Genomic DNA, 26,818 nt, shown 5'->3' on the forward strand with positions numbered 1-26,818 from the left:
ACCGCTGGAATAGACCCTTTTCTGGCAGTTGCTAAGTGCCTGTGAAAGCTTCCATGGAGGCAAACAAATGAACTACCCATGAATCAAAGGTACTTTTAAACTGAAGCAAAAGGACCTTAGGAAAGCCATAGTTATAAAGAAGAGGGCAAGGCTGGGCTCAGGATGCGGAACCGCTGACTTCTCCAAAGTACAGCCAAATAGTTTGGGCTATACTAAGAATAGTGGAGCAGCTGCAATTTTTGTATTTCTCTTTAAGTGCCCTATTGAAGCTAGTTTGGTGGAAGGACACAATTCCACTATGGGGAAAGAGGCGAATTCTGTTGCCCATTAGAGTACTCCAGCCCCCGGCCCCTGTGGAATGAAAGTATTTATCAAGTGAACAATACAAATTATTTGTAGGCTTACTAAACTGCTGAATGGCAATGCTATCTTGGGGCAGTTGGGGAAAAAATATTTACTTTTGCACTGTGACACTGACCTAGATATTGTAAAATTTAAAAAGAATGGTTCGGCTTGTTTCAAAAGCTATATTAAATGAAATCCTACCATCTTTAAATTGGTCAACAAAGCCCAGCTTTCTCCTGCTGTGGATGGCATTATGAGGCAGAAACATGCAACCTGTAGTATACAGTGTCTGATGGTTAGAGGTATTTTTATTGAAAGTTGACAGAGATACAGGATCTATGCAAATTTTCCATAAGTTGTCTACATTCTCAGTGTTTCCATGAGGTTCCAAAGAGGACCATTACTTTTTCCCTCCCCTCTGGGATTTACCCTGGAAGGCTCCAGGATTCGTCAGGAGAGGCTAGTGTAACCTGTCTAGAACCCAAATTTCCTGATTTATAAACATTTTTGCAAGCTATTATGGGCTTCAATCAAATAAATATGAAAACAGGTAAAAATGTAGACGGCAAAGGTGTGTGTGTGTGTTGGGGGACACAGAGTGGGGAGCGGAGAGGGAAAGAACTTGGAAGCAGTCTGAATGCAACTGATATGTTCTGCAAAGGCCATGCCTAACTCTTAGCAGCAAGCTTTTTTTTTTTTTTTAATTATTCCATTCTCTCTCTTGAGCTTCTGAAACTGTGTACAGACTTAGGGGTATATCCCGAAAGAGGTCTGCATTTCACCATGCCTAACAGGGCAATCTGCCCCATCCTCTCAGTTCAGCACTCTCAGGTCGGTTATGTTGCCTTCATCTTGGGATCACTGGTGTACTCCTTCCGTTTCTCCTCCACCGCAGTCCGCCGTCCCCTCCGATTAAGCCGTGTCGTTTCCATCTCACCATCAAATCCTATTTCTTTATCATGAAAATAAATACTTTGTGTACAAAATGTAAAAGTAAAACTCTCTGCTACGTAAGTTCACATACCAGTCAGGCTATTTGGGGGGCGGGGGGGGGGGACAGAGGAGTGTCAAGGGGAGTCCTGATTGTTTCTTCGATCTGTTTGGGGTGGCGTTTGCCATTCGGAGGGAGTTGCATGGGTGTCGTCTTATTTGTTTGCGTCCCTTCTGTTAGAAACTCAATGGCGGCTTCTGGCACAGGAATTTGGGCAGCAACTACTGACCACGGTCTAGTAGTTGGTGAGTGGGTATCGCAGAAAGATGAAGACAAGGATGATGCAGAAAGTGGCCAGTGCCGAGCTGGTAATGTTAAAAAGACGGGCAGTCTTGGCGTCTTCGACAGCACCATTCAGGTCATTGAGGAGTTTTTTATCCCGAACCTGGAAAAAAGAACAACAACAACCATTGGGCGACATGTCCAAAATGGAAGCCAAGTAATCGGGCTACAGCAAGAGCCACAGCCTGCCCAGTGATTTCTGGTGCTTCAAAGAATGTGAGAGGAAACATCTAGTATTTGTTCCTACCGCATCATATGCATTTATTTCCTCTGCCTGGGACTCCTAACTATCTCCTTTACCTTTAAAGGATCGGAACAGTACTACTGATATACTTCTTCCAGCAGGGTGAACAATAGCACTGCAAATGTGATGATGGGAGCAGGTGAGTCAGCAGCGGGGTGGGGTGGGGGTGGATATGACAGGTAGGTGCTAATTGGCTTTTCCTTGCGAGCACAGAGCAGTATAGCATTATGTGTATAGCTGCTTCCTGGAGGAAACTATGTCCATTGGTTGCAAAATTTGAGATGCAAATAATGGGGAGGGGAAGATGGAGTGGAGATGACTGGGGCATTAACTGTTGACATGGGCTGTGTGTCATGCACTGGAGGAAACAATTTGTGCATAGTTAAGACATTTCATATCTTTAACAGCTAATGGCAAAAATCTATGGCCTTCTAAGTTAAGACTTCACCAGGTTCAGCACCATTACGTGCTTCCTTTGTGACTGCAGCCAGGTTAATTTCCAATGCTCCTTCTGAGCAAAGCACGTTATGGAAAGGGCAATATACAGTTCAGAGTAGGGGTGGTAACCCTGTCATGCACTCCTATTTCAACTGGATCATGGGTATTTATGGGAGCTGTCAGTAGTCAATTGTATATGTGTGTGTACGTCCCATCCCTCCTAGTGAAATCTGGCAGAGGATTCCACTGCAGCAAGAAGCTGTAAGTATATTAATATTAATAGGGTTAGGCTAATGGAGGTCTTATGCAGATCCCATGCAGTTTAACCTATAGCCACTGCAGCTAGACTTCAGGTTTCATTACTACAGAATAGTACCAGTAACATTGCAAAAGTAAAGCAGCATGCTCTGGAGCAGCCCTGCAGGTGCCTCTGTATTCTGGAATAGGTGATTGAGAGAAGGTGGCCTCTACAGAGAGAATCCAAAAGCAGTGTCACTAAGCAATTCTTTCAGGTGTGCAGAAGCTGTAGACATATGGCTCAAGCTTGACGTGACTATAGTTACATTCTATATGCTAAAGTTATTCTGCTATAGTACTTTCATGGGTTATTAGAGTACCCTTCATCAGGCGCATTTCTTTGATTTGTCAGTGGGTCTGTATACACATGGTTGTAGAGCAGTGTCTCTCAAACTTTTTTCTCTGGGCCACACTTACAGAATAAAAAATTGCTTGTGCTACACTGATTTTTCTTTTTTTTTACTCATAAGAAATAGATTGGAAAACACAACCAGGATTGTTCTCAGTATCACTTGATGCTCCTGCTCTCATTTTGAAACGATACCTATCCATTTCCTGCAAATATTTTTAAAAATGTTTTGACACTATACTACCCTGAAATGTTTCTTTGTCCTTGAATCTTCCCACCACACTTACCCCCCTCTCCTGCCACACCTTTGAGAACCACTGGTGTAGAGGAAGGATGGGGGGGGGACCCATGGAGTCCCATGACCATGAAATGCCAAACGTGCAGCTTGTGACAGTACAATTAAAGTTTAAATGTATGCACAAAAAACAATGGAGTCAGTTACAACAGTGGTAATTTGTGATAACCTAATCATCCTTCCTTTGTTGGAGAATAGCAATGTTCAAGTCAGCATTAGGAGAGAGTCCTGGGAGACTGAAATGTTCTCTCACGAGTTTCTGAACGTTGCCATTCCTGATGTCAGATATGTGATGATGATCATCATCATCATCATTGCATAGAGACTGACCTGAAACTCAATTACACAGCAAGTTTAAAAGAAGACGCCGGTATGAAACTACTGAATTAGAACTGAATAAGAAGTTTGATTATATCAGTTCTGAGCATAAGTAGAGACTATGGGTTCTTGTCCCGCTACAGACATTAATTAATTTAACAATAATTAAGGTATCACCAATTACTGCTGTTGTGAATAGTCACTGGGTTTATTTTGCATACAATTTTAAGCTTCAGTTGAATTTTCACAGAGTGTACTATTGGCACTTCGTTGCCATTAGATCTCATTATTTACAAGTGTATATAGTGAAGTGGACTCTGGTCCACGAAAGCTTATGCCATAGTAACTGTGTTAGTCATTCAGGGGCCACAAGACTATTGCTTTTGCTGCAACACATGAACATGGCTAATTCATACTGCAGTGAGTTACTGCTTTAGTGCACAGGGAAGGCCATGTGATGCCCTTCAGATGTTGTGGTCTACAACTCCCATCAACCTGGACTGTTGATGGTTAGAGCCTTCAACATATAGAAGACACTACATTAGGTACCTCTGCCTTACTGACTCGCATCAGGTCATAAGATTGCAGTAAGAAACTGAAGCCACTTGCAATGAACCAAGCTAAACACCAGGTGTCAGTGGTGAACTATGTATGGCAAACCTACCAAGCTGTAGTGCAGCAGAGCTGCCTAGAAAGAGCTAAACGTTTTAATTGACCAAGTGTCTCCAGAAATCTTCCATGAATTCATGCAAGTCATTTTTAAAAGTGATTTCCTTTATAAATCCCTGAGTGTTTACTGCCTTGTGAACTTGACATTGCTCAATGAAGTGATGGCAATAACAAAAGCCACAAGTTCAAATATTCAGCCTGCCAATTTCCAAAGCCTGCAGCTTATTTCAGGCCATGCAGCAACATCCCGTGCATTCTAAATACATGGGACCTTCCATTTTGCTCCCCTTGCAAGGCCTTTCTTTTACAAATACACTCCTTGCTTATCACAGACTCTGCCTGCTGCCTGCTTGCTGGCACAGTTGCTATTGAAGGAAATTGCTAATGTTGACTGAACTGTAAAAGGTGGTAGGGAGAAACTGCCTGTTATGCAAATGCATATATTAACTCCCTAAATCAACTTCTTTTAAGAAAAAAAGCAGCTCCAGAAAGGATTGGCTTTCAGCAGAGAAATAGATGGATGTTTAACCCTTTCCCCACCCAGTGCTCTTTCTCAGTATCTCCTCGTTGGGGATCCAGATGTGTGTTTGCTGCACACATTTCTGGGATTCTTTTGGAAAATCATATGCTTTAAGTATATGGTGTGGACAGTGGTATCACTGCAGGTGGGGCTGTATATTTCCGTTTCTGCATTAAATTTTGAAAATTGACAATCAGAATATGTATGTATTCTGAATATATTAAGAATAATAGCATATCATTTGTTTTCATTATTTAGTTTATTCTACTTGCAGTGACTCATTTTCTTGCAAAATGTATTTACAGTGACCAAGACTGCAGAAGTGAAGGGATTTTGTTTGTTTGCAGATAAACTTCAACAGAGTCACAGAGATTTTACAAATGCAAGCCCTTCTATCCCGAACTGTCATCATATTCTTTTATTGAAGAGGCTACATGAATTTGGTTCTAATCACCAAGACATCAATGATTATTTATTATTTACCCTGCCCTTCCTCCGAACAGCTTGCAGCAGCATACATAGCTCCTACTTTTTACATTCACAACAACCCTGTGAGGTAGGTTAGACTGAGCCACAACGACTGATTCAAGGCCACCTAATAAACTCTGTGGCTGTGGGTGGGTCTCCCCAGTGTAAAGCAAACACTACTACAACTCACTGGAAACAACTTCAAAGATGGTCCCACTACATTGCTTTGGATGGGTTTATTTAACGAAATTGTATTGTGGAAACCCAGTCATTTCATCTGCCTCTAGCTTTGGCCCATAGTCTTCCTTAGATTCACCACCTTTGACAAGCATCCTTTCAAGAGTCTCAAAGCAATCTTGCATCAACAGGTCAAGTTTTCTTGCCATGGAGATAAAAATAATGGGGAAAGATCCACCTGTTGACTAGTACTTGTTGCACAAATACAAACAGCACATAACTTTTACTTATCCCCAAAGCAGAAGTGGGGAACCTGTGGCCTTCAAGATGGCGTCAGACCACCACTGCTTTCATCCCTGAGTGGCTGAGGCTGGTAGGAGGTAGAGCCCCAATTTTTTTTTGGAGGGCAGCAAATCCTCTCCCCCTTCCAATGTAGCATCATGTCTGGGGGGTGGGGAAGCTCCATGGGGGGGGCATCATATGACTTCGCACAAAGTGCTCTGGGAATTATAATTGTGGTGAGAATTCTGCTGGAGAACCATAGCAGCATAATGCATGGCATCGTATCCTACATTTGGTGAGTTATAAATCAATTCATTGGGGGGCAATTCCTAAGAGTTTAAATCCTTTTAGGTTTGCGGTGAAGACAGATCTCTTGTGCATAGCTCACAGCCGCTATACAGTAGCGGCAGCCATCTCTGCAAAAACGTTTTTAAACACCCTAAATAATGTATTAGCTAGCATTAGTGTCAATTATTATTAGTTACATTTGTATCCTGCCCCTTTCCCCAAGGAGCTCCAAACAACATCTGTTCCTCCTCAAAAACTGAGATAGGTGAGATTGTGAGGCCAAGGTAGGCACTTGGCCAAGGCTACCAAAAAGAGCTTCATAACTGAGTGCTGGTTTGAACCTGGACTTCCCACATCCACACCCAATCCTAAAATCATGACTACACCATCACTGAGGGCCCCTCCAGGTGTCCTTTTCGTTGCACATCCATCATGATTTGTGTTCAGGTTGGCACTGGGGCAGTTATCTGTGACCTTGCTTTCAGTACCATAAAAGTTTTGAGTCAAACGTACGCCATTGCTTCCAACTGGTGCATGTCCCACAGTTTTTCTGCTTAAACCCCCAAACTTTTCATACTACAAAGTCCCAAGGATTTTTGGTCCCACTTTTGTGCCCCCTCCAGATGACAATGATGTGGTAACACTGGGGATGCATCACACATCAACTAATAAAATGGAACAATGTGTGAGTGATGCAGTATAAATCCACCACTAATAGACTGCTAGACTAATAGACTAAGGGACGCGGGGGAAGCTTTGGGTTAAACCACAGAACCTAGGACTGCTGATCAGAAGGTTGGCGGTTTGAATCCCCACGACAGGGTGAGCTTCCATTGCTCAGTCCCAGCTCCTGCCAACCTAGCAGTTTGAAAGCAAGTAGATAAATAGGTACCGCTCAGGTGGGAAGGTAAACGGCGTTTCCGTGCGCTGCTCTGGTTCGCCAGAAGTGACTTAGTCATGCTGGCCACATGACACAGAAGCTGTACGCCGGCTCCCTCGGCCAATAAAGCGAGATGAGTGCCGCAACCCCAGAGTCGGTCACGACTGGACCTAATGGTCAGGGGTCCCTTTACCTTTACCTTTAATAGACTGCTATTGCATCACTGATAGGTTGCAGAATACACCCACAAACACACCCACACACATACACACTAGTCTGGAGGGGATCTACATGATTTCCAGGTGAACATGCTAATTTCCTTCCATTGAAAAGTATTATGATTCAGGTAAAATAAAAGCTCTGTCTGTGGTGTTCCGTTTGTGATGGCTATTCTACCTATTCAAGCCATCATTTGAATAATGGATTTGCATGCGTAGTGAAGATGTTTGCACAGAGTTGCCTCTGTCTGGTTAATACACTCTAGCACTGTGTGCTTCTTTGCACTTTATTTATTCTTTTAGATCTAAAAAAAACCCTTTAAAAATGTGCATCTAAAAATGTATATGTGTGTTTGGAAACATATGTGTCATAGAGATTCTGAAATCCAGAACTAGTTGCAGCTTACCATCCAGTTTATACTTTGTGGCAAACCTACGATTGCTGCCACCCATTGTGTGAAAAGGTCCTTTGTCTCATTCTCTGTCTGAATCTTCTACACCTCTTCTTCCTATTGCTGTTCTTCTTTCTCCCACATTCTCTATCTATACCTTTCCTTTAACGTCTGCTTCTCTGTTGTCAGACTGCTATGTCAAGGCAGTGGGTGGGGGCCAGGCCTGAAGCTATTCCAGAACTGTAGCCAGCTTGATTTTTGCAGTGAAATGCAGACAAAATCTCAGCACAAGCCTCTAGGAGCTGTAGGGGTACAACACTTTTGATGAAATAACTGAAAAGAACAAATGAAAAGAGCAGCTCATTTAGGACTTGCAGATGCTCATGATAATTAGGAGCATTTAAATGAAAGTGTTCTAGGAATGTACATCTCCCAGGAGCACCAGAATGAACTTTCTCCCTCCTTTTGATCTGTATCTTTGTCATTCCCTCCTGTCCTCCTTTCCCCCACTTTTCTCACATTGCTCCCTTTCCCCACTTCCTATTGTTTTGAAGATTAATATGGATTATCTACCACACTGAATGCTTTTAGGTGAAATAGTGCAGGGTATCAGCAGGGATTATAACAGAGAAAGCAGGCACTCTTTAATCAAGCTGACAATACCTTGCGTACTTTTGCATGCCCTTCTGGCAACCCATGTTAAAGAACTATATGCTGCCTCCTGTCACAGCAAAGCTGTTCACACAGGTCTCTCTCATCCTCTTTTCTTCCCCAACCCCCAAGAATATTAGGAGTACAATTCTGGCACCAGCATCTGCTGCTGAGTTTTGTCTGACACGGAACCAGAGCACTGCACTATTGCTATTACACTGCTACCTCTTGTGATTCCTATTTAACTAGCCATGGCCTCATGCATGCTAATCTATGCTTCCTTCCAGGCACCAGACAGGTGTTGCAAATGACAGCCTCAGGGGACCAGATTCAAAGGAGGAAGAGGCTCCTGTGAGTTTAATAGCTGCTTGGATAGAAAAGGGAATTCCTGGAAGTGCAGGTGGTCCTGCAGCGATGAGAAAAGCTGCCCTTGTAAAATTCCCTCTTTGAAGCTTCTTTAACCTTTGGCCACTCCAGGATGTCCTGTCTTCATACTATTGTTATGATCATTTTGTGGTTGTTTTTTTTTTGGGGGGGGGGGTAAATATATATTGAGAGAATGCATTTTTAATCATGCACATCTTGCTATTAAGTGGCATTCTAGGCATTTAGGAAAATCCCCCCCGGTTTCCATGTGGTTCTGGTGATGTGCCGGTTTGTGATTATGTGGGGGTTAATAGATTCACAGCTGTGCCTTTTATTATGCAGAACTCCTGGTCAGCAGCATTTCTCAAGGTGCAACTATCTTTTTTTCCTGTTCTCATTTAGCCTTGTGTTGCTGTTCTTTCCCTCTCTGTTAGCTGCTGTTGCATAAGGATCGATAAAGGAGATCTTGGCATTGTGCTCTCACCAGGAAGATTCATGGTTTTCCTGGCACAGTGTAGACATCCTGTCCCGAGAGTTATGCACACATAATGTTTCTGCAGCATTTACTAGTAGAATAGCTGCCACAACTGGGCACAGGGCAGGCTGCTGACAGATTCTCAATTATCTCTAGTGAACTACTTCTGTCCACTGACTCTGTCTACCTGATATAACCCTATCCACCCAGACATAAATGCAGCACAAACCAAGGGTTTGTTCCATGCAAATGAAATTATACACCCACCCAATCTCCATCCTTATCTCACCACATTCAAATTGTTATCAAACAATATAAATAACCATGAAAATGATTAAAACAACAGTCATAACCAATCAATACGTCAAAGCACACACACAATATTAGCGAACTCAACACAAGTAAAAATCATATCTGGGAAAAGTCTGCCTAAACAAACAAATAAACAAAACTCTCATGCAACACCCTAGCAGGGATGCAGAGTGGCAGATCTCAGCGTAATCCAGAATTAAGGGGCCACTGCCAAGAAGGTAGGCCCACTTACTGCTCTCATAAAGAGGCACCTACAGTAGATGATCTTAAAAGGTAAAGAGATTCCTAAGGGCAGAAATCATCTGAGATATACCAGGTCCAGGTCATGAAGGACTTTGTAAATTAAAAACAGCATCTCTAATTCAAGGTAATAGGTAGTCAGTACCTCTGCTGCACAATTACTGTCTGTATTGGCCTGAATATAAGTCTCACTTTTTTTTTCAAATTCCGACCGTAAAAAGTTACAGTGCGGCTTAAATTGGATTTTATGATATTGCTGCTGAAACAGGCATACAATAAAACGGAACGGGTGTGAGTGCCTGCGGAATTTTAAGGGAGTGGCTTATATTTGGGTATTGTACTTTTTTCTTTTTTGCCCTTGAATTTTAAAGAAGCGGCTTATATTCGGGTGCGGCTTATATTCGGGTGCGGCTTATATTCGGGCCAATATGGTAGTTGAATATTAGACTCCCACCTCCCTAACCCAGCAAGAAAGTGGACTGTGGCAATGCATGTAAACTAAAGCCTTTGAGATATCATTGACTGTCCAACCTAGAACCATTAGATGGCAATCAACATTTGCACAAGATTCCAGGCTTCCACCCTGACTTGATAATGATAGTGCAATCCTGCATGGGTCTATTCAGAGTTAAGTACCATTGCTTTCAATGGTTGCTGTTTGGAGACAAGCATTCCTATGATCCCTGATCTCTCTCTCTCTCATATTATTTGCAGGTGCTGCACAGAGTAGTGCAGACGCATGTTTTCTTTTAATCACCCCTTTTCCCAAAATGACTTCAAATAATGTTATGCTACTAAGGGTGAACTCTTATCAAACCTCAAAAAACAACAACCCCAATATATTTGTCCTTGTAATAAGGCAATGAAAATGGAATGGAGAGCTGAGACACAGATTCCTAAGGCCAAATGTTTCCCAGAGCTTGTAACGAGATTGTGGTAAAGTGCACAGAATTCAAAACTAGACCCAGGCTTTCTGAAAAGGTGCCATTTATTAAATAAATTAAAGTAAAACCTCTGGGGATCCAGTTTCCATTATGCAGCCTTTGGTGTGAGGTTTTCAAGAGATCAGCAAGCAGAATAAAACTATCAAATCTCATTTGATGAATTTACATCCTACTTAAAATGTGAAGGCACATCTGTATGAGAGCCTCACTTGCTTCCAGTTCAATGCTTTAGTGCCAAAAAGGAAGTTTAAAACTAGTCTGCTGAAAAAGAAGAGACAAATGTTATAGAAGCCAAGCCAAGCCCCTCCCCATATCTCCCTGTTTCCATGACTTGTACAAACAATGTGTTAGAACTCCAATCTGCATATACATGCAGGTAGGGAAAGGGTAGAAAACACACAAGAATGACCTTGCTGGATCAGGACAAGACTATTTTCCAGCATTTTGTCTTCAAGGGTGATTGCTCAAGATACCTATGCAAAGCTCACAAGCAGGACATGATAAAGATAGTCATCTCCATTTATCTCTCATCTGTTGATCAGAAGTGAACTACCTCTAAATGTGGAGCTTCTGCTTTCAGTGTTAGCTTAGAAACTACTGGTAGGGCTTATACTCCATAAATTCACCCAATGCACTTTTAACGTTATCTGTAGTTGTCCTCATTGCTACATACTGTGCAAATGAATGCCACAGGCTAGGTCTGTGTTACACAGAGTACTAGTCTGAAATGGTAGGAATACACCATTGCTTCTGTTTATTAAAGGCATGGCAATAGCCACATATGTATTTACTGAAATTCACCAACATAAGAAACACCAGGTGGAAATAGCTTCCCCCCTGTACACAGAATAGATCTTAGAGCTCTGTTGCAATTAGTGTTCTAAATGCTAGCTTGCTGTGCAAATAACCAAACTTCCCTCTTTTCTGAAATATACCCAGAAATTATGTGTTAAAACTCATTTGTCTCTCCTGCTCTTCAAGATGAATCCATGTAGACCGCTTACTCGTTTACTCTTTCAAAATCCTCTCTTGGCTTGCTCTCATAATTCATTACCCTCCAACTACCAGTCTCTGATTTCAAGGCCCATTGTGACTTATATCTCTGCCCATCAGCTGATGATAGACTCCTCAGCCCTTTCTCCTAATTTTCTTCCAGTTTGGGACCCGTGGGGTTTTTGTAGGCATGCAGGGGGCTTATATTTCACAAAGTTCTGTGCATTTTCCTGCTACATGGTACCCACACTGACTCCTTGATTTTTGTGATTGTCCCTGAAGAGTGTTGGCGATCAGGGCTGATCAGAGTCAAAAGATTTGCAGCCACTACCATGGACAGCGGCATTAGAGGTCAAAATGATAGGGTAATTGCAGGACTGTTAGTTAGATCAAGGAGTTTGTGATTTGCCTGGTCAATGCCTCTGGTCCTTGCATTGGATCACTTGAGGATTCTTCTGAGATCCCAATGGCATAAGGCATAGCACTCAGACCCCAGTCCCTGCTGGGGGCTGAGACATGGGGGCTGTTTTAAATTGCTCTCCATTCTGCCAATTTATGTGGCAAGTTGTGTGTGCTGCAAATTACCATGTGGATCATTACTGGGAGGTGGTGTATTAAAATACTGAAATACATCAAACATTAAAAGCTTCCCTAAACCTTATTATCAAGATTGTAGCAGGCAGTGAGGAGGAACTGAACCATCTCGTTCTTTCTTGCAGTCGTAAAGAAAATCTCTCTGCTCTGAAGCTATTATTTGCACTTGAAATTTAATGAATTTAATGTCAAGTTTACTTTGGCCCTGAATGGACTATAATAGTAGAAGCAACCAAAAAACCCATAGGAGAACCCAACTGTCCCATATATCTCAAACTATGTAACCGACGAAATTATCTACCATCATGCAGTCAGAACCAGATGCATGAAGAAAGGTGCATGTTTAAGCAAGCAGCTTCATATGGCTTGCACAGGCAAGGCAAAACAAATACTGCAGGGAAAAGCAGTACTCCATGCTCCACCAATACCCTCCCATAGAGCTGCAACTCAAGCAGACCGGGGGGGGGGGGAGACTACTTTCTGGTCTTCAGGAGGCAGATCCCGACCATCAGCAAAACACTTTCACTGAAAGCTGAAATGCATGACCATCAGCATCACATTACATGGAATTATATCACTTTGGGAGAAAGCTAAGTAAGAACCTTCTTCCTAAAAATCCAGGATTGGGGCTTTAAAAATATATCTAACCTCTTAGTGTTGAAAAACAACAGGGGACCTCTGTGCTTTTGTACCACATACCACCACCACCCCATCCAAAAATCTTATAAAACTGCAGGTTTAGGACAAAAATCCAGCCTGGAGCTGCTCAGGATATGAAGGTAAAGGCTGCCATCATATAACATTTCTCTGGCCCCGGCACTCTTAAACCTCATCCCATATGTTGCTGCTGTGCTGATGCAAAGGCAGCTCCCAGCACTGGGGTCTTAGGAACCTGTTGAACTTAATGTCCTGTACTTTAGAGCCTATTTAAGGCAATATTTTAGCTATTCAACATCATTTTATTTTTTTAAAATTTATTTTAAGTTCATAAATTATTTAAAGTTCCAAGAGCAAACTCTGGGGATCTTATAGCCTTCGGCATGTTGGCTACCTCTCAGCTACAATACTCTGAACTTACGTTAACACAAAACAGGTTTCTTCTTCTTCAAGAGACAGCCTCTAGTTGTATTCGCAACTGAGGCCCCAATTAATTTTGCTTGAGCAAACATGTAGCCCCAGTGATGTTAGTAGGCCAAAGTTCTTCACAGAAATTGCTGTTGTGGTCTGAGTACTGCCTGGAGTAAACTACTTCTCAATTAATATACATTGCCCGAGCTTACACAGCACCAGGGGCTGTGTCAAGTAAATAGCCATGCACAGCACTTGATCTCCACTTATGCAGTTTCTTATCACTTTATTCCACTTTAATCAACTTTTGATTAATCTCATCTGAACTGTGGTCATTGAAACGTATTGTGCTTGAGATGAAATCACACGAAATGAAAAGCTGTTATCTGTAGTGATTCCCACACACAAGCTGTCACTTGAAGTTTAGTTAAATCAGTCTTAGGATGGTCTATAGTAAATTGAGACAATGCTTCCACTTTTCAATACCACTGTCAGGTTTCCCAAAAGATAAAAAATAAGATGTAGTCGTAGCTGTTGTTTTTGATTTAGATAACCTTCTACTGGTCAAGAAGTATGCAAGCTTCCCCCCGCCCCCATGGAGGGGAAAAAGAGACAGTAGTGAAGATTTCATATTGTCATTCAAGGCTGTAGTGCTGGGGTGCTCCTAGGCCTGTTGCTCAGTCTGGAGGGTTAACCTATAGCAGTGGTCAGACATGCTTTTCACCAGGTCCACCTGGTAAGAAAGCTGGATATAGATCTGGTGACATGGTCCATACCTTCTCTTTGTCACGGTACAATGTAGTACACTCAGCACACGGCTGCCCTTGATAATCGTCAGAGAGCGCTAACTGCTGCAGAGCGAAGCCATCCCTTGATGAAACTAGGCAGCAGGAGCATATTACACCAGTGAGAACTTGCACTGTTTCTCTATGGGATCCCAGACACAATTCAGGCGGCTGGCTTTGATTTATGAAATGCTTAACAGCTAGGGGGCAATTTAGCTAAGTATCCATTCTGCACTTCTCATCCTGTCTTATCATTAGGATGCCTAAGGGCATTTCAATGCAAACAGTGCACACCTCAGTCACCATTTAACTTACTATCTATTGCAACTTAATCTGCAAGCAAGTCCAGCGAGTATTATGCACAGTCAGGATCCATATTTAGGCATTCATTGAACTCTGCTTTCCCTGTCCCCATCCCCACCATCCTCTATGAGTCAGAAGGGGACTGTCAGGGTTTAACATTGTGTGCGGCACTTACATGAGCACAGCAGGCTCCCTGTTGCAGACAATCACCTTCCAGCTTCTGGAGGGTGACCAGGGCAGCAGTGGTAGTCATCAGGGCAAGGTAGAGATGCTTGCCTGACCCCTGATCACTGCTGTCACTGTGGTATTTCATGAAGGGAAGGAGTAAGGTGGCTTTGAGATGGGCATCATGCGTATGCACTTATGGAATCTATCTGGTGCTGCTGTTAGTGTGCTTGCACCATGCTGAACTCATTACTACCTTGCTCCTCACCCTTCCTGGTACATCACAGTGATGACAGTGATAGGGGCACAGTGCTGCCAATAACTACCGCAGGACAGAGTTGGTGCACTTTATCCCCATTCTCTCACATCACATGTTGATTTAGCATAGGAAGCAAGTGCCTGAATAGGATTAGGGCAGTGGGAGCATTGCAAGACTTTGAAAAACTGTACTCTAGCACAGTAGAAAAGGAGGGAGTGGATACATTCCAACAATATATAAATAGTCACTTACTTTAGTTTTTCAGGCTGCCCTCCATGAGAGAAAAGGATGGAGCAGAAATCTGAAACACGTTCATCACTCACCAAAGTGCTCATTTTGCTATACACTCTGCCTCTATCTATTCCACAGACCCCTGTGCATAAGCCACAAATGCAATGGGCACTGCCTCCTTTGTCACTCTCTTTCTGTGCCTTTGAAAAATGTTGTGCTTGCATTTTTTCCATTTCTCTCCATCTCTTCCCTACTATAAAATCAGAGCTGTAAGAGAGAGAAGAGCCCTATGGGCTTGCTGCAGGAATTACTGACAGAAAATCTTCTGACCTGTGCCATGCAGAAGGTCAAAATAATTGACCATAATAGTCCCTTCTGGCAGTGAGAGCTATGAAGATACAGAAACTGTCTAGCCCACCACATGTTCCTGCTGACATTCCTTATATTGCTCTTATCAGTGCACAAGGCAGGTTATTTCATTTATTTCTCTGTTATAACAAACACCAGTGGTTCCATGGACTGGCAGACATCAACACTACCTTAATGATCAGCTTGTTTCTCTTTCCTTAATTTTAGCCATTTTCTTGGATCTTTAGAATTGCTCTGTTCTGAAAGAGTCAATGGGAGCTATAGATTCTGAGTACTTTTGGTAAACAGACTTCTATCTATATCCCTCTGGAGGATTCCAAACATTTATTTTACCACTAAGGTTTACATCCAAATGACATTTACATGCAGTAAGCATGGCTCTGATCCTGCAAAGTATGGAGTACCTCCTTCAACCTTCCATCTTTACTGAAGCCTGCACTAAGCACTTCTGCATCTTCTGCATGAAATTTTTATGGAGCTTTTGACTGGCTAGCTCTTCTTCAAAGCCTAGATTATAAACCTGAGGAAATGAGAGGTTATAAGGACTGTAAGAATCGGAAAACTACACATCATCCAAGACACCTGTTAAGGATTTTCTCACTCTCCTAAATGAACAAGTCTAGCTCATGCTGACATTTGTAGTTATTGGGCTGTAGATTTCAGAATATCTGGCTTAACTCTTTGCCCATAGATGAAAGCATTCTTCAAACTACTGTTATGGTGCACAAGAGTCCATTTTATTAAAACAATAAATAAATTGGGGTGAAGGATGAAAACAAGCTATTCCAAGACCTATGCTACAAGAATCTTCTAAAGAAAACTTTCCTTTCTAACCCAACGTCAACCCTTTGCTGCCTGTTTCAATGTACAGACTTATTCCTTTAATTAACCAGGCATCTAAATTTAAAGATGAACAAATTGCCAATACATTATTTGCACTGTGTATTCAGCATGCAACTTTTTCATTGACTTCAGATTAAATTGCTGCACTTGCCCCAATGTCCCAGTTCTCTGAGCGATGCGAAATTTCAGGTGCAAGCAGTTACCCAGGTTTGTGTTTCTTTGGCATGAAGTCGCTGGGGCTTAAGACATTTTGTAATGTTTGTATTTATTTTCAGCTATACACGGTGAGCATAGATGGAAGAGTTCTGCTTAACAACTCCAACAGACACTCAACATTCATCTGTCTCACATCAGCTTCAGTGGAACAGGCTGCATCCTGAGATGTTACAGATCTCCAGTTCAATTTTCTGTCTTCTGATCTGCCTGGCTCAAAACTTTAAGTCTCATAATTTTATTTTATTTTTCACAGACACTAGTTTAATCACTTCTCTTCTTGCCATAGTTGGAGGAAGAAGACTAAGTAATTTCTGCCCATCACCTATGCCTTCCTTGGTCATCTTAGCTCCCACTGAGACACACCAGTTGACAATGGAGTGCACCTCCAGGGGTGACGTCAAACCAGTGGAGAATCACAATGCCTGCTGTAGCTGCAGAGACTGGTAAATGCTGCCTCCTGCATTGTTTTTGCTGTGTTAGAAGCACTGGGGTCCTTCCTGCGGCACAAGCCTGAGCAGTGTGTATGGAGGTGCTGGGCTGTCCCGGCCTCGGTGATGTGACCCAAAGGAAAGCAGAGCAATACATTTGGCACCAGCTTGGCTGCAGGAGTTGCCAGAAGGAGGCGTACAAGGCAACCGTCCTAGGGACTCCACTCCAAATTTGTGTAGGGTTTACTCCTTAGCCTTTTCTTCTCTCCAAGATGTCCCAGAGCTAATTGGGGAGTGGGCTCAAGGGCAGGAAAGCCCCATTGCCATAGCAGAAGTTCCTGCACAGGTTTCCACTAGCAAGTTGAATCCAGCCTATTTAATTTGGCAATATTATCAGAGGATTCCCAACTTCTGTCAAAGGTCTTTTAAATCTTGTATGCAATTATCCTTAAAAGGATACATCAGCAAAACAAAATAATTGTTTCTAAAGCACCTAGCCATAACACAAAGCAGAAAACTTTGTGAAATATAACAGGCTCCAGAGATGATTGAATTGGGCTCAAGGCTCATTTAATGCTTGTCTACACAGAGTAATAAGTTACCCTTCACTATTTTTACTACCACCTCTTAGGACTTCTAATTGACATGTCTGCTTTAATGGAACACTATTGTTTATCCAAATGTATGTCTCACTAGGTCTGGAACCAAAATGGCGTCTCCAATTTCGCAGCTCATGATCTGCAAAAAGCAGCAGTAATTCTTGGGGGTGGGGGCGCTGCAGATACACTTAAAGTATCTACAATCATCCCATCTGCAGCACTGATGACACCTGAAGTTTCTAATTCTGACTTGCGGATTAACCACAGTCAGCCCAGTTGGATCCAGGGGTGGGGGAAATTGGTACAGATGAGAGGAGCCTGGGTGGGGGGAGAATCAGAAGGAGTGTGCAACCTGAAGGTAGCCAGACCATGATTTGGCATCAAATGCAAACCAACCCAATGACTACCAACTCAATTTAAGATGTATTATACCATTCTGAAAATAACAGAAATGAAAAGTACTTTTACACTTCCCTAATCAAATGTTTCGAGAATACCGACATTTTTAAAGATCATCGAATCATCATAGAATTGCAGAGTTGGAAACACAGGAATCTTTCGCCCAATGTGGGGCTTGAACCCATGACCCTGTGATTAAGAGTCTCATGCTCTACCGGCTGAGCTATCTCTCAAGGGACATAGATGTATACAGATTTATAACAAAAGGCCATATGTAATAATTGCTGCACAGAGATGCACTGTAGAGAGGCTGGGCAACAGTTCTATTAAGTTCCACCGTTACCTTCACTCTCTGCTTTCAAGAGTGGATTCTATGGCACCTGACCCCAGTTTTATTGACCATAATTTGTTTCTTTTCTTCCACATAAAAGTCAATAGCTGCCACTGACTTCTATGGGAGAAAGTATGCAAACACGGAGCCCCCTACCCCGCCTTACCTCAAAAACTGCTCATCCCAGTGCATGGTGCAGGTTTTGCAACCTCTCAAGTGTGCATCAGACTCAAGTCCCACCTTTTTAATTAGTTAAAATAGTTTATCATTAATGCCGTTGTCACTGTCGTCACAACAATCATCATCTATCTACCTTGTTTTTTCCTGTTAATTAGGTAATAATAAAAACATACCAAATACAACATAAAATTAGCAATAAACCACAAGCAGAAGAACTGCAAAAAGAAGCTAGCAGCAAAATAACTTAAAACAATGAGTACCAGCAGATTAACTACAAAAGCAGCAGTGTCAAACAACAGGCAGCAGTGTCAAACAACAGGCAGTCAAACACCCTATTCCCAAAATGCTTAGGGGGCTTATAAAAAAAAAGGCCTTTACTTTCCTCTAGAAAAACTGGCAAGAAAAAAGATTTAAAAACCTATTTGGGGAGAGAATCACCATGCCTGTGGAGCAACTGCTGAAAAGACACACTTTTGTGTAGAGAAATTGTGTAGAGAATTTGAGTTAGGGATGTATCATTCAATTTAATAAGCCTATTTTCTTCTTGATAGCTATGTTAACACTTCAAATGACTTCTAAGTTGTTCTAATTTTATTTCTAATTCTTCTTCATTCATTATTATTTATTGTTATTAATAATGAAAAATCTTAATAAATAATGGCATGATTCACCACCATACCTAAAATTCTGCATCTCCACCTCAGGTTCCTTGCCACTTCTTGGGTTTCGTGGCTCACAGTCTCCAAATTCCTCTTGCTGCCTAGCCCCTTCTGTTGGTGCCAAGACTATTGTGACTTTAAGGCAGGGTGTGTGCGAGAGGGGTTTTTTTAACCCCAAAATCCCATGGGCCATCTTAACTTTGCCTATGTGTGTTCTCTTCCCTTCAAACTACGTGCTCTCCCGAGGCCTCTTCTTCCCATGAGGTGAGGGAACTGCACACACACACACATTTCTCTTGGGCACAGAACAGCCATCCCAATAAAACCTAAAATGTGTTTGGGCTGTCCCAGAATTTGCAAAGGAAACTGCCTCTAACCATGAGCACAATGCATTTCCTTTGCCAGTGAACAGCTGTAGCATATCGGCAGCCCCCTGCCCCACAAAATACTTAGAACGAAGGCTTATAGATCATATGCCTGGCATTACATTCACACAGATGAGTTCCAGAACTAGTCTTTTTTGGAAATGTCCATACTTTCTTTTCCAACAAAACACATAATGAGAGAATAAGAAACTCATCTCCACTATAACCCCATTTCTGGGTTTCTCCCTTAGAAACCTTTTTCAACATTTCTGTCAAAACCCAAACCCTGACCCTTTGCCCTCCACAGGCAAGTTCTCTGTTCTTTGTCTCCAACCCATTGCATAAACACAAGATGCCACCTAGGGCACAGTGAGCTCTAGGTTTAAGGTGGTCAGCTGCAAAGTGCCCTCTGCTGAACCTCTCCCTGTGCTGATAGTCATGCACAGCATTGTATTATTCCATTGTATTATTGTTATTAATGCCACCCAACAACACACATCTCAGGTTTCAAAGGCCAAGGCAAGAGATGCATCTGCAGCATCCTACAAGAGCTGTCTACTGAAGGTGCCAGCTGTACCTCTGATTCCTCTCCTCTTAATCAATCTAATCTCAGGATTTTCCTCATTTTTCTTGTCCTTTGGGGCAAGGGTGTGAAGATTTGTCAAAGTTCAGCTCTTTAATATCACTGTGACAAGTGAAGGTCAGGTTTCCTAGCAATGGTGCCATATAAAAAATAGGCAACAGGTGCTTCAGAAGCTGCCGCATGCTGCCATCTCACTACTATCCATGCTCCAAGGGCACATGAAGAGGCATTCTCAGTGGCTTCCCCCTTTCCCTTGAATGCTGTTGTACAATAATTTTGTTTGGGCTGGCACTCAGAAATTGGGGGAAAGGGAAGGAAACATAGACAACCAGGGTAGCACACACTCTTCTGCAACCTCTTCAGAAGCACCCCATGGATTCTGATCCTTTAAAAAAAAAAAAAAAGCAGCATGTATTGCTAATATGGTAGACTGCCAGCAATAAGAATTTGCTGCAAAGATTGTCACTGAGGAACCTCACGCATAACTAATGCCCGGCATACTTTATACCACTCTCCCTATCATTCATACTGCTTGTTCTTATTTAGTGCTGTATTTTCCCTGTTCTTGCTCACTTGGAAGTTTGCTTAAAAGCAGAAGTTTTACCAAAATCCATAGGAGGACCATTTATCAGTGCTGTGTCAGGGACCCCAGGGCCTGATTCCCCACCTTATCACCTGGCCTGGTCTCTACCTGCAGCCTGGCTTGGTCAGGTGGCTGCAACTGTGTGCGCTCAGACCTCAGATCAAGGAAGAGAGTGGTGATCTGCAACATCAGCCCCTGGAAGTAGTGAGCAGTATGACACATCTGGGAATGGCCAGGTCTGGCATAAACAATGGGAGCTTGGACTTAGTTGACTCTTGCCTGGTAAACAAAGTATCCTCTGTGTGCTGCACTTCAGGCTTCAGCTTCCAACCTCAGCAACTGACATTGGGCACCTTGGAGCAGAGAACATTCCTTTTGCTCCAGGTATGGTCAGCTGACCCTCTGATGGCCCTGGCACGTTAGTCCTGTTTGCAGGCAGATTACTCCTGAAGCAGTGAACCAAACATGCTGGGTGGGCAGAAAACCAATGAGGACTAAATAAGGTACAATGAGGAATGAGAAGGTCAAATACACAAGAGCTAGAAAGTGAAAAACCAAGATGCCACCTGTGGGGATATGCTCTATTGTTTGAAAATTAGTAAGATATATGCAATTTGGGTTTCAACAGAACATGGGATACTTTGATAAGAGCCATGGCAGTACAGGACAAGGAAGAAACTAAGGCTTGAGCCATGATGATTGAAGGAAGGATAGAGAATAAGAGCCTAGCAGCTTTGAAGGAAGTCTGAGTATGGCCCAGAAGCTTGGCACACAAAACTGAGGTCAAATTCAATCTTCACCTCTCTACTCCCATGGCTACAAAAATTGTAGTGCATTCTGATCTGCACATTTTTCAAACTTTTCTCGTTTACAATGAGAGCTTGAAATGTGATCCCCCCCCCTACAAATGCTACACTGAGATACACAGAAGGCCGGCCTGTTGTGCTACATTGTCTTGCCTTTGCCCAAAGTTAACACAGAACATCCACGGCCTGTTTGCTCTGACATTCTTTCCCATCTTGAAAGACGCTTGTGAGGAAGGCAGATAACGGTACCAAAAAACCCCTGCAACCCACCCTACAGCTTGAGGATTAAACTTGCAACAAGGGGGACTTTGTGAGCAGAATGACCTTCTTCCCATTTCTAAAGGAGACTCTGCTCTCAAAGTTTTGAAGCCATGTTTTGAAGGGGTGGGGGTGGGGTGATCCATATAACTTTTGAGCCGCCTGCCAAAAAATTGCTAAGCCCTTGTAGAGCTGTTGGCACACAACAGCCCATTAACTGCATCCGACCTCCCAAAATCTCTTTCATGAGACTGAGGGAGGCATCTGCAACCCTATTTCACATGTAGTGAAATGGAGAAATACAATAACACAAGCAAAGGAGGCAAGTTATTCAGCCCCCAAATAATATATTTTTTCGGGGGGGGGGGGGGGACACAAGAGTTTGTTGAAGCAAAGCCAGGTATTTGGTGGCCAGCTTGTAATACCAAAGAGACTGAGGGTGCAGCTAGCTTGGAAACAACCCTATTGCTCTCTTGTGGAATTCACGGTCGCTGGAGTTATATGCAATTAATTGATCTATTTCTGTGATGAAATCCCTCTGAATAGTGTAAATGCTGTCTGCCAAAACACATCCGTTATATTCCCCTCTGGACCTCAGATATATTAGAGGCTACACAACAGCCCCTGGGCCTTCTTTATCCCCACATCCAGATAGCTATTCCCCCCCATATGTAAAAGGGGAAGTCGCCATCCATTCTTCCTTGATAGATGATCGCAATTTGCTTGTTGGCTGCACCGAGCAGTGAAATCCTGGAGCCCAGCTGGCTCATATTCACCCTGCAGTTATGAGGAATAATTACAGCAGGTCTGGTGTGCTCAGAGGGTAGTGTTACCTTAGAAAAGGTTACACAAGCTAGAGAAGCTACATGGCCAGAATTTCATCTCCCACCCCTGCCATCTCCATTCCTGTTTTGACCAAGCAAGCCAAAAGGCTTTTACAGCCTTTTAACTGGCTGTAGGTTCCCTTTAACTCAATTGCCTGAGTGCATCATCTCCTGCATGTTTGCTGATTTCCCTTTTTTATTTTTAAATCAAAGCTCCCATTTCTAGAGCCACCTTCCTTGCCCATATGACATGTACCATCCCCTCTGTCTTCCACCACTCCAGCCAGCAATCTTGCTCTCCTAGAAGGTCTCCATTGCTGACCTTGTAATTTACAAGGCCCAAGGGAGAGTGAAGCATGAGTTGCTTTCCTCCTCCTCGCCTGGGTATTCTAAACAGCAGCAGAACAGCAGCTGTTTCTTTCACCCCCTTCTTGCTCCCACTTGCCAAAGGAAGAAGCTGGCCTAACGCAGCAGGGGTTATAAGAGACCTAGAGGTCCCCCGAAGAGCAGAGTAAGAAGCTGACAAGCGATTCATCTGTGCTTAAGGCTGCTTCCCAAGGGTTTCTCAGGTCTTCCGGTTTGCAGCTGCTGCATTCATCAAGCGATTCCTTTCCATCGAGAGCCAATCAGATCCCCAAAACAAAAAGGCTTCTCACTAAGGGTCAGATGCCAATGCCACAAGTTCGTAAAAAGGACTCCCGCTGATTCTGATTAGATTCTTATGAAGCATTCTTCCGTGGAGCTCTTAAAATATTGTTTTCAAAGATTACTCTTTGCTGAAACTAAGCCACATTCTCAGCTTGCAGAAATATTCACCGTCCCTCCACTGCAGGCAACAGTATTATTACATGCTTCTACATCAGTTGGACTCCAGATGTTCACAAAACAGTGATGCAACAAATTCAAGTATGCATCTACTTGGAGAACTTCTACTTGAAGAATCCAAACCACATTCCTAGCTTTCATGATGGGCAAACATTCTAAAACCTAGCTGTGCCAAAATATTCTAGCCTGTTAAACTGGGAAACAATTCAGTAAAAGCTGTATTCAAGTTTAAAAAGTCCTGCATGAATGGATAATGCTTCATGGAATATGAGTGTTAGTACAGTCCTGTTAGCACTGAGTTAAAATCCCTAGTCAGTCATAGATTCACTGGAAAGCCAGAGAAAGCCACAATTTCTCAATCTCAGATTATCTTCTACAAAAAAAGGAGGGATATTAATAACCTACCTCATAGGACTGTTGTAAAGAATAATCCAATACTATTTATGAAGGACATTACAAGTAATGTAGAAAATGACACAATGATGGATGGTGATGGTAGGGATGGCGATGGCACGAAAGAATTCCTAACTCACCAAAACACTTTTAATTACATTTCTCCCCCTGGCTAGCTCTTTGTCTGCCAGTTGTAAAACTCATTTGCCAGCCTTATTAACCATGAAATCGGAAGAGAGATAATCACAAATCTTCAGCAACAGCCAAAGCCAATTCAGATCTATAATGGCAGATTCTTCTCATCTTACCCATCCCATCCAGATTCCTGTATTATTTTCACATAAGAATGCCTGCAGGTTATTAGAATGCTCCTTTTCTTTATTCTGTTGGGTGCCATTCACAAACCAAAATATTCATGCTCCACAGCCAAAACATTTGTGCCCCACAAACCAAAATATTCATGCCCCCCTAGAGGGAAAGTTCTTCTCCTGAACCCAACACATTACGCCTGATAACATGCAAGAAAGAGCAGTTCTCATCGGAGAGCTGCAGTAAATCAGCTTCACTATAACGAGCCCAGGTGGAGGGGCACAGACTTTCTCCAGCTATGGCCCCAGAGAGCCTCACTAAAAAGGGCTGAGATCGGTACTTACTTTCAGAGAATATGCCAAGGCAATGAATCCCAGACAGCAGAAATTGAGGTATACAAAGTTGAAGATGGACCAGAGATAGTAATCATTCACCTCGGTGGTGTCTGGGTAGATTTCAATCACCGTGGTGGGGTTAGTCATCGTCTTCTTCTCTACAGAGTGTTTGCATTGGACAGGTGGCCGCAGGCTGTCCCCTTTGCAGCTCTTGTTCTCCATGAGGCAAACGGCAGAAGAAGGAGACAGGACCGGCGATCCTTGCTGTGCAGGGGGCGTCTTGGAGATGCAAGCAAAGCACCCCTGCTGGGGGGCGTGGGGGGGTCTTCGAGTCCAAAAGGCCCCGTCAAAGGGACATGGAGGGCCCAAGGGGGGTTCCTGTGGTCTCTCCGTGGTGGCAGCCCCCAGTTTACACAACTATATCCCGGCAAAGTGTGATCCCCTGAGAAAGACGGGGAGGAAGGAGGCAGGCAGGCAGGCAAGGAGGATCAGAAAGGAGAAAGAGGTGGGAGAAAAACAGAGAGTGCAAGGATGCAGGAATCAGAAGGGAAGAAGAAGAAGAGGGGGAAGAAGAGGATTAAGGCAGAGGATAGGGCAGTACACAATTGGGGAGGAAAAGAGGAGCAGAGGAGAGGGAGGACAGCATATCGAGGCAGGGAGGGAAGAGAGAGAAGACTGTTTACACACATGTACCAACCGCCAAGGAGTATTTCTCCGGCACACTGAGCAGTCATTAATGTATGCAGCAGTGTAACAGTTCCTGGTCTCCCTGCAGCTGGGTGTCCCAGCTCCCTCCCGCAGTCTGCTCGGCTTCCCCTCCCTCGCCTCCCACACAGAGCAGCCCCAGAGTTCATCAACACCCCGGGAAAGGCAGGGGAGCTTGACCCATCCGTCTCCTGCTTTCTCCCTCTCTCTCTCTCTTTCTTCTTCTTCTTCTTCTCCCCCCCAACCCCATTCCCCACTGTCTTCTGTTGATCCCTGCCAAAGTCCTTTGCGGTATTGTCTGACAACAACAACTCCTCTCTGTCATTCCCTCTCTCTTGCCCCTCCTCACGCACTCAACTCAGCATCAGCTTCCTAGACACTATCAATGAGGATGAGGATGGATATTTTTTTTAAAAAAAAAGAGAAAGAATTCCAAAGAGAGGAGCCTGGGCTGCGACTAGCAGGCAGTTCCCCAAACCGATCCGCTGCCGGCGTCCCCCTCGCTGCCTCCCCCCTCCCTCCCGCGGCGACCCTTCTCCTCCTCCCCTCCGTCCATCTCGTCATCCGAGCTCTCCTGTCCCGTGCCAGGATCGAAGCCGGGTGCTGGGAGCCGGGCGGGCGAGGAAAGCGAGTCTGTCGCGGGAAGAGGCTGCACAGCTGCGACAGATCAGCCCTGCCTTGTCTGTCTTTTGGTCTCTCTCTCTCGATTTTGCTGAGTCCTCATCTTTGCTGGATTCCTGATGTAATTGACTTTCCCTCCCACCCCCCTTTCACCTGTCAGCAGTTTTCCCGTTTGGACAATGTCGCGCGGTCAGGGGTGGCTGTGGGAAGAGGAGGAGAAAGGGGGGGTGGAGAAGAAGAGGAGGAGCAGGGGGTGTCAGCCTGAAAGAACCCCCCCTCTCTCCCTCCCTCCCTATCCCACACGCTTTCCAATTGGGAAAAGCAGCCTGCTGTTAGCCCCACGCTTGCTTGCTTGCTTGCCTGCCTGCCCATCTAGCCGCCCATCCATCCATCCATCCATCCATCTCCGGAACAGAGGAGGAGGAGGCGAGACTACTCACAAGGAGGGACTCGGGGAGTTGCTGCGTCTCCAGCTCAGCACTGCCTCCGGCTCTTCTTCTTTTCCCACAACTGGAGTTGGTGGAGGAGGGGAGAGGGGAGCGGGGACAGCAGGGGAGGGGAGCGGGGAAGAGGTCAAGCGGCATCTCTCTCCCCTCAATTCCCAATCAGGGCAAGGCGCGCGCACACGCTCATTAGAGCCTTGAGGCTGCCCAGCTCCACTTCACCTCGGCCAGGCGCGCTCGTTGGTGTGCGCTCGCGCGCTCTCCTCCCCTGCTGCCGCCCTTCTGGCCCCAAGCGCGCGGGGTGTGTGTGTGTGTGTATTCGCGGGCACGCGGGCGCGCACGCGGCGACCTTCTACACGGGAGCCCAATAATAATAATAATAATCAAATCTCAAACCCACTCAACTCCCACCTACCTTGTGGAAACGCGGGCCGCCCCCCGCGTCCAGGCGCAGGCATCGCCAGTTGAATGCCGTCCAGTTGGTCCACAGCGGTGTTTCAGAAGCAGCGGGGAAGCTGAGGGGCCACTTGTGTCCGAGGCGTGCAGAAAGTCCCTCAGGCAGCAGGCCCGGCCCGGGCCTCGGTGACCGACGCGCATGCAGACACGGGCACGCCGTCCAACATGGAGGTGCGTGGCCAGCAGCACTGAGGGACTCCTGGCCACCCCCGCCCCGTCCCCTTCTTCAGTCTCCTGTGGGGAGGAGGGTGTTGCCCTGCTGACGCGAGCGCCGAGGGGCAAGGGGCGCTCTGTGCGCTCCAGTCATGGGGAAGAGATCGAAATTGGATAAAGATCGACTGTCGCCTGCGCGGGCGGCGGACACACGTATCTGTACAGTCGTGTCAGAAGCGCCCCGCTGGCCCACAGAGCTGGGGAACCAAGAGAGAAGTCTGGCAAGAGAAGGGACA

General features: G+C 44.3%; 1 protein-coding gene across 5 annotated transcripts; it reads right to left on the minus strand.

Annotated features, from left to right (window-relative positions):
* Nucleotides 1-635: 635 nt before the first annotated feature.
* IFITM10 (interferon induced transmembrane protein 10) lies at nt 636-26,781 on the minus strand. Of its 5 annotated transcripts, none has more exons than XM_083455173.1 (3): nt 26,329-26,781; nt 24,154-24,586; nt 636-1,721 (listed from the first exon to the last, which is right to left on the minus strand). In XM_083455173.1, the coding sequence occupies exons 2-3, from the start codon at nt 24,364-24,366 to the stop codon at nt 1,572-1,574; spliced, it is 363 nt and encodes a 120-aa protein (XP_083311299.1). In that variant the 5' UTR covers nt 24,367-24,586; nt 26,329-26,781; the 3' UTR covers nt 636-1,571. The 5 variants fall into 5 exon arrangements, with proteins under 5 accessions (XP_083311299.1, XP_083311298.1, XP_083311300.1 ...); XM_083455172.1 differs by lacking the exon at nt 26,329-26,781 and adding an exon at nt 25,911-26,148; XM_083455174.1 differs by lacking the exon at nt 26,329-26,781 and adding an exon at nt 25,624-25,868.
* Between the last annotated feature and the right edge of the window lie 37 nt (nt 26,782-26,818).

Source organism: Podarcis tiliguerta (assembly GCF_965153285.1).
Source record: "Podarcis tiliguerta genome assembly, chromosome: 1".
Classification (NCBI taxonomy): Eukaryota; Metazoa; Chordata; class Lepidosauria; order Squamata; family Lacertidae; genus Podarcis; species Podarcis tiliguerta.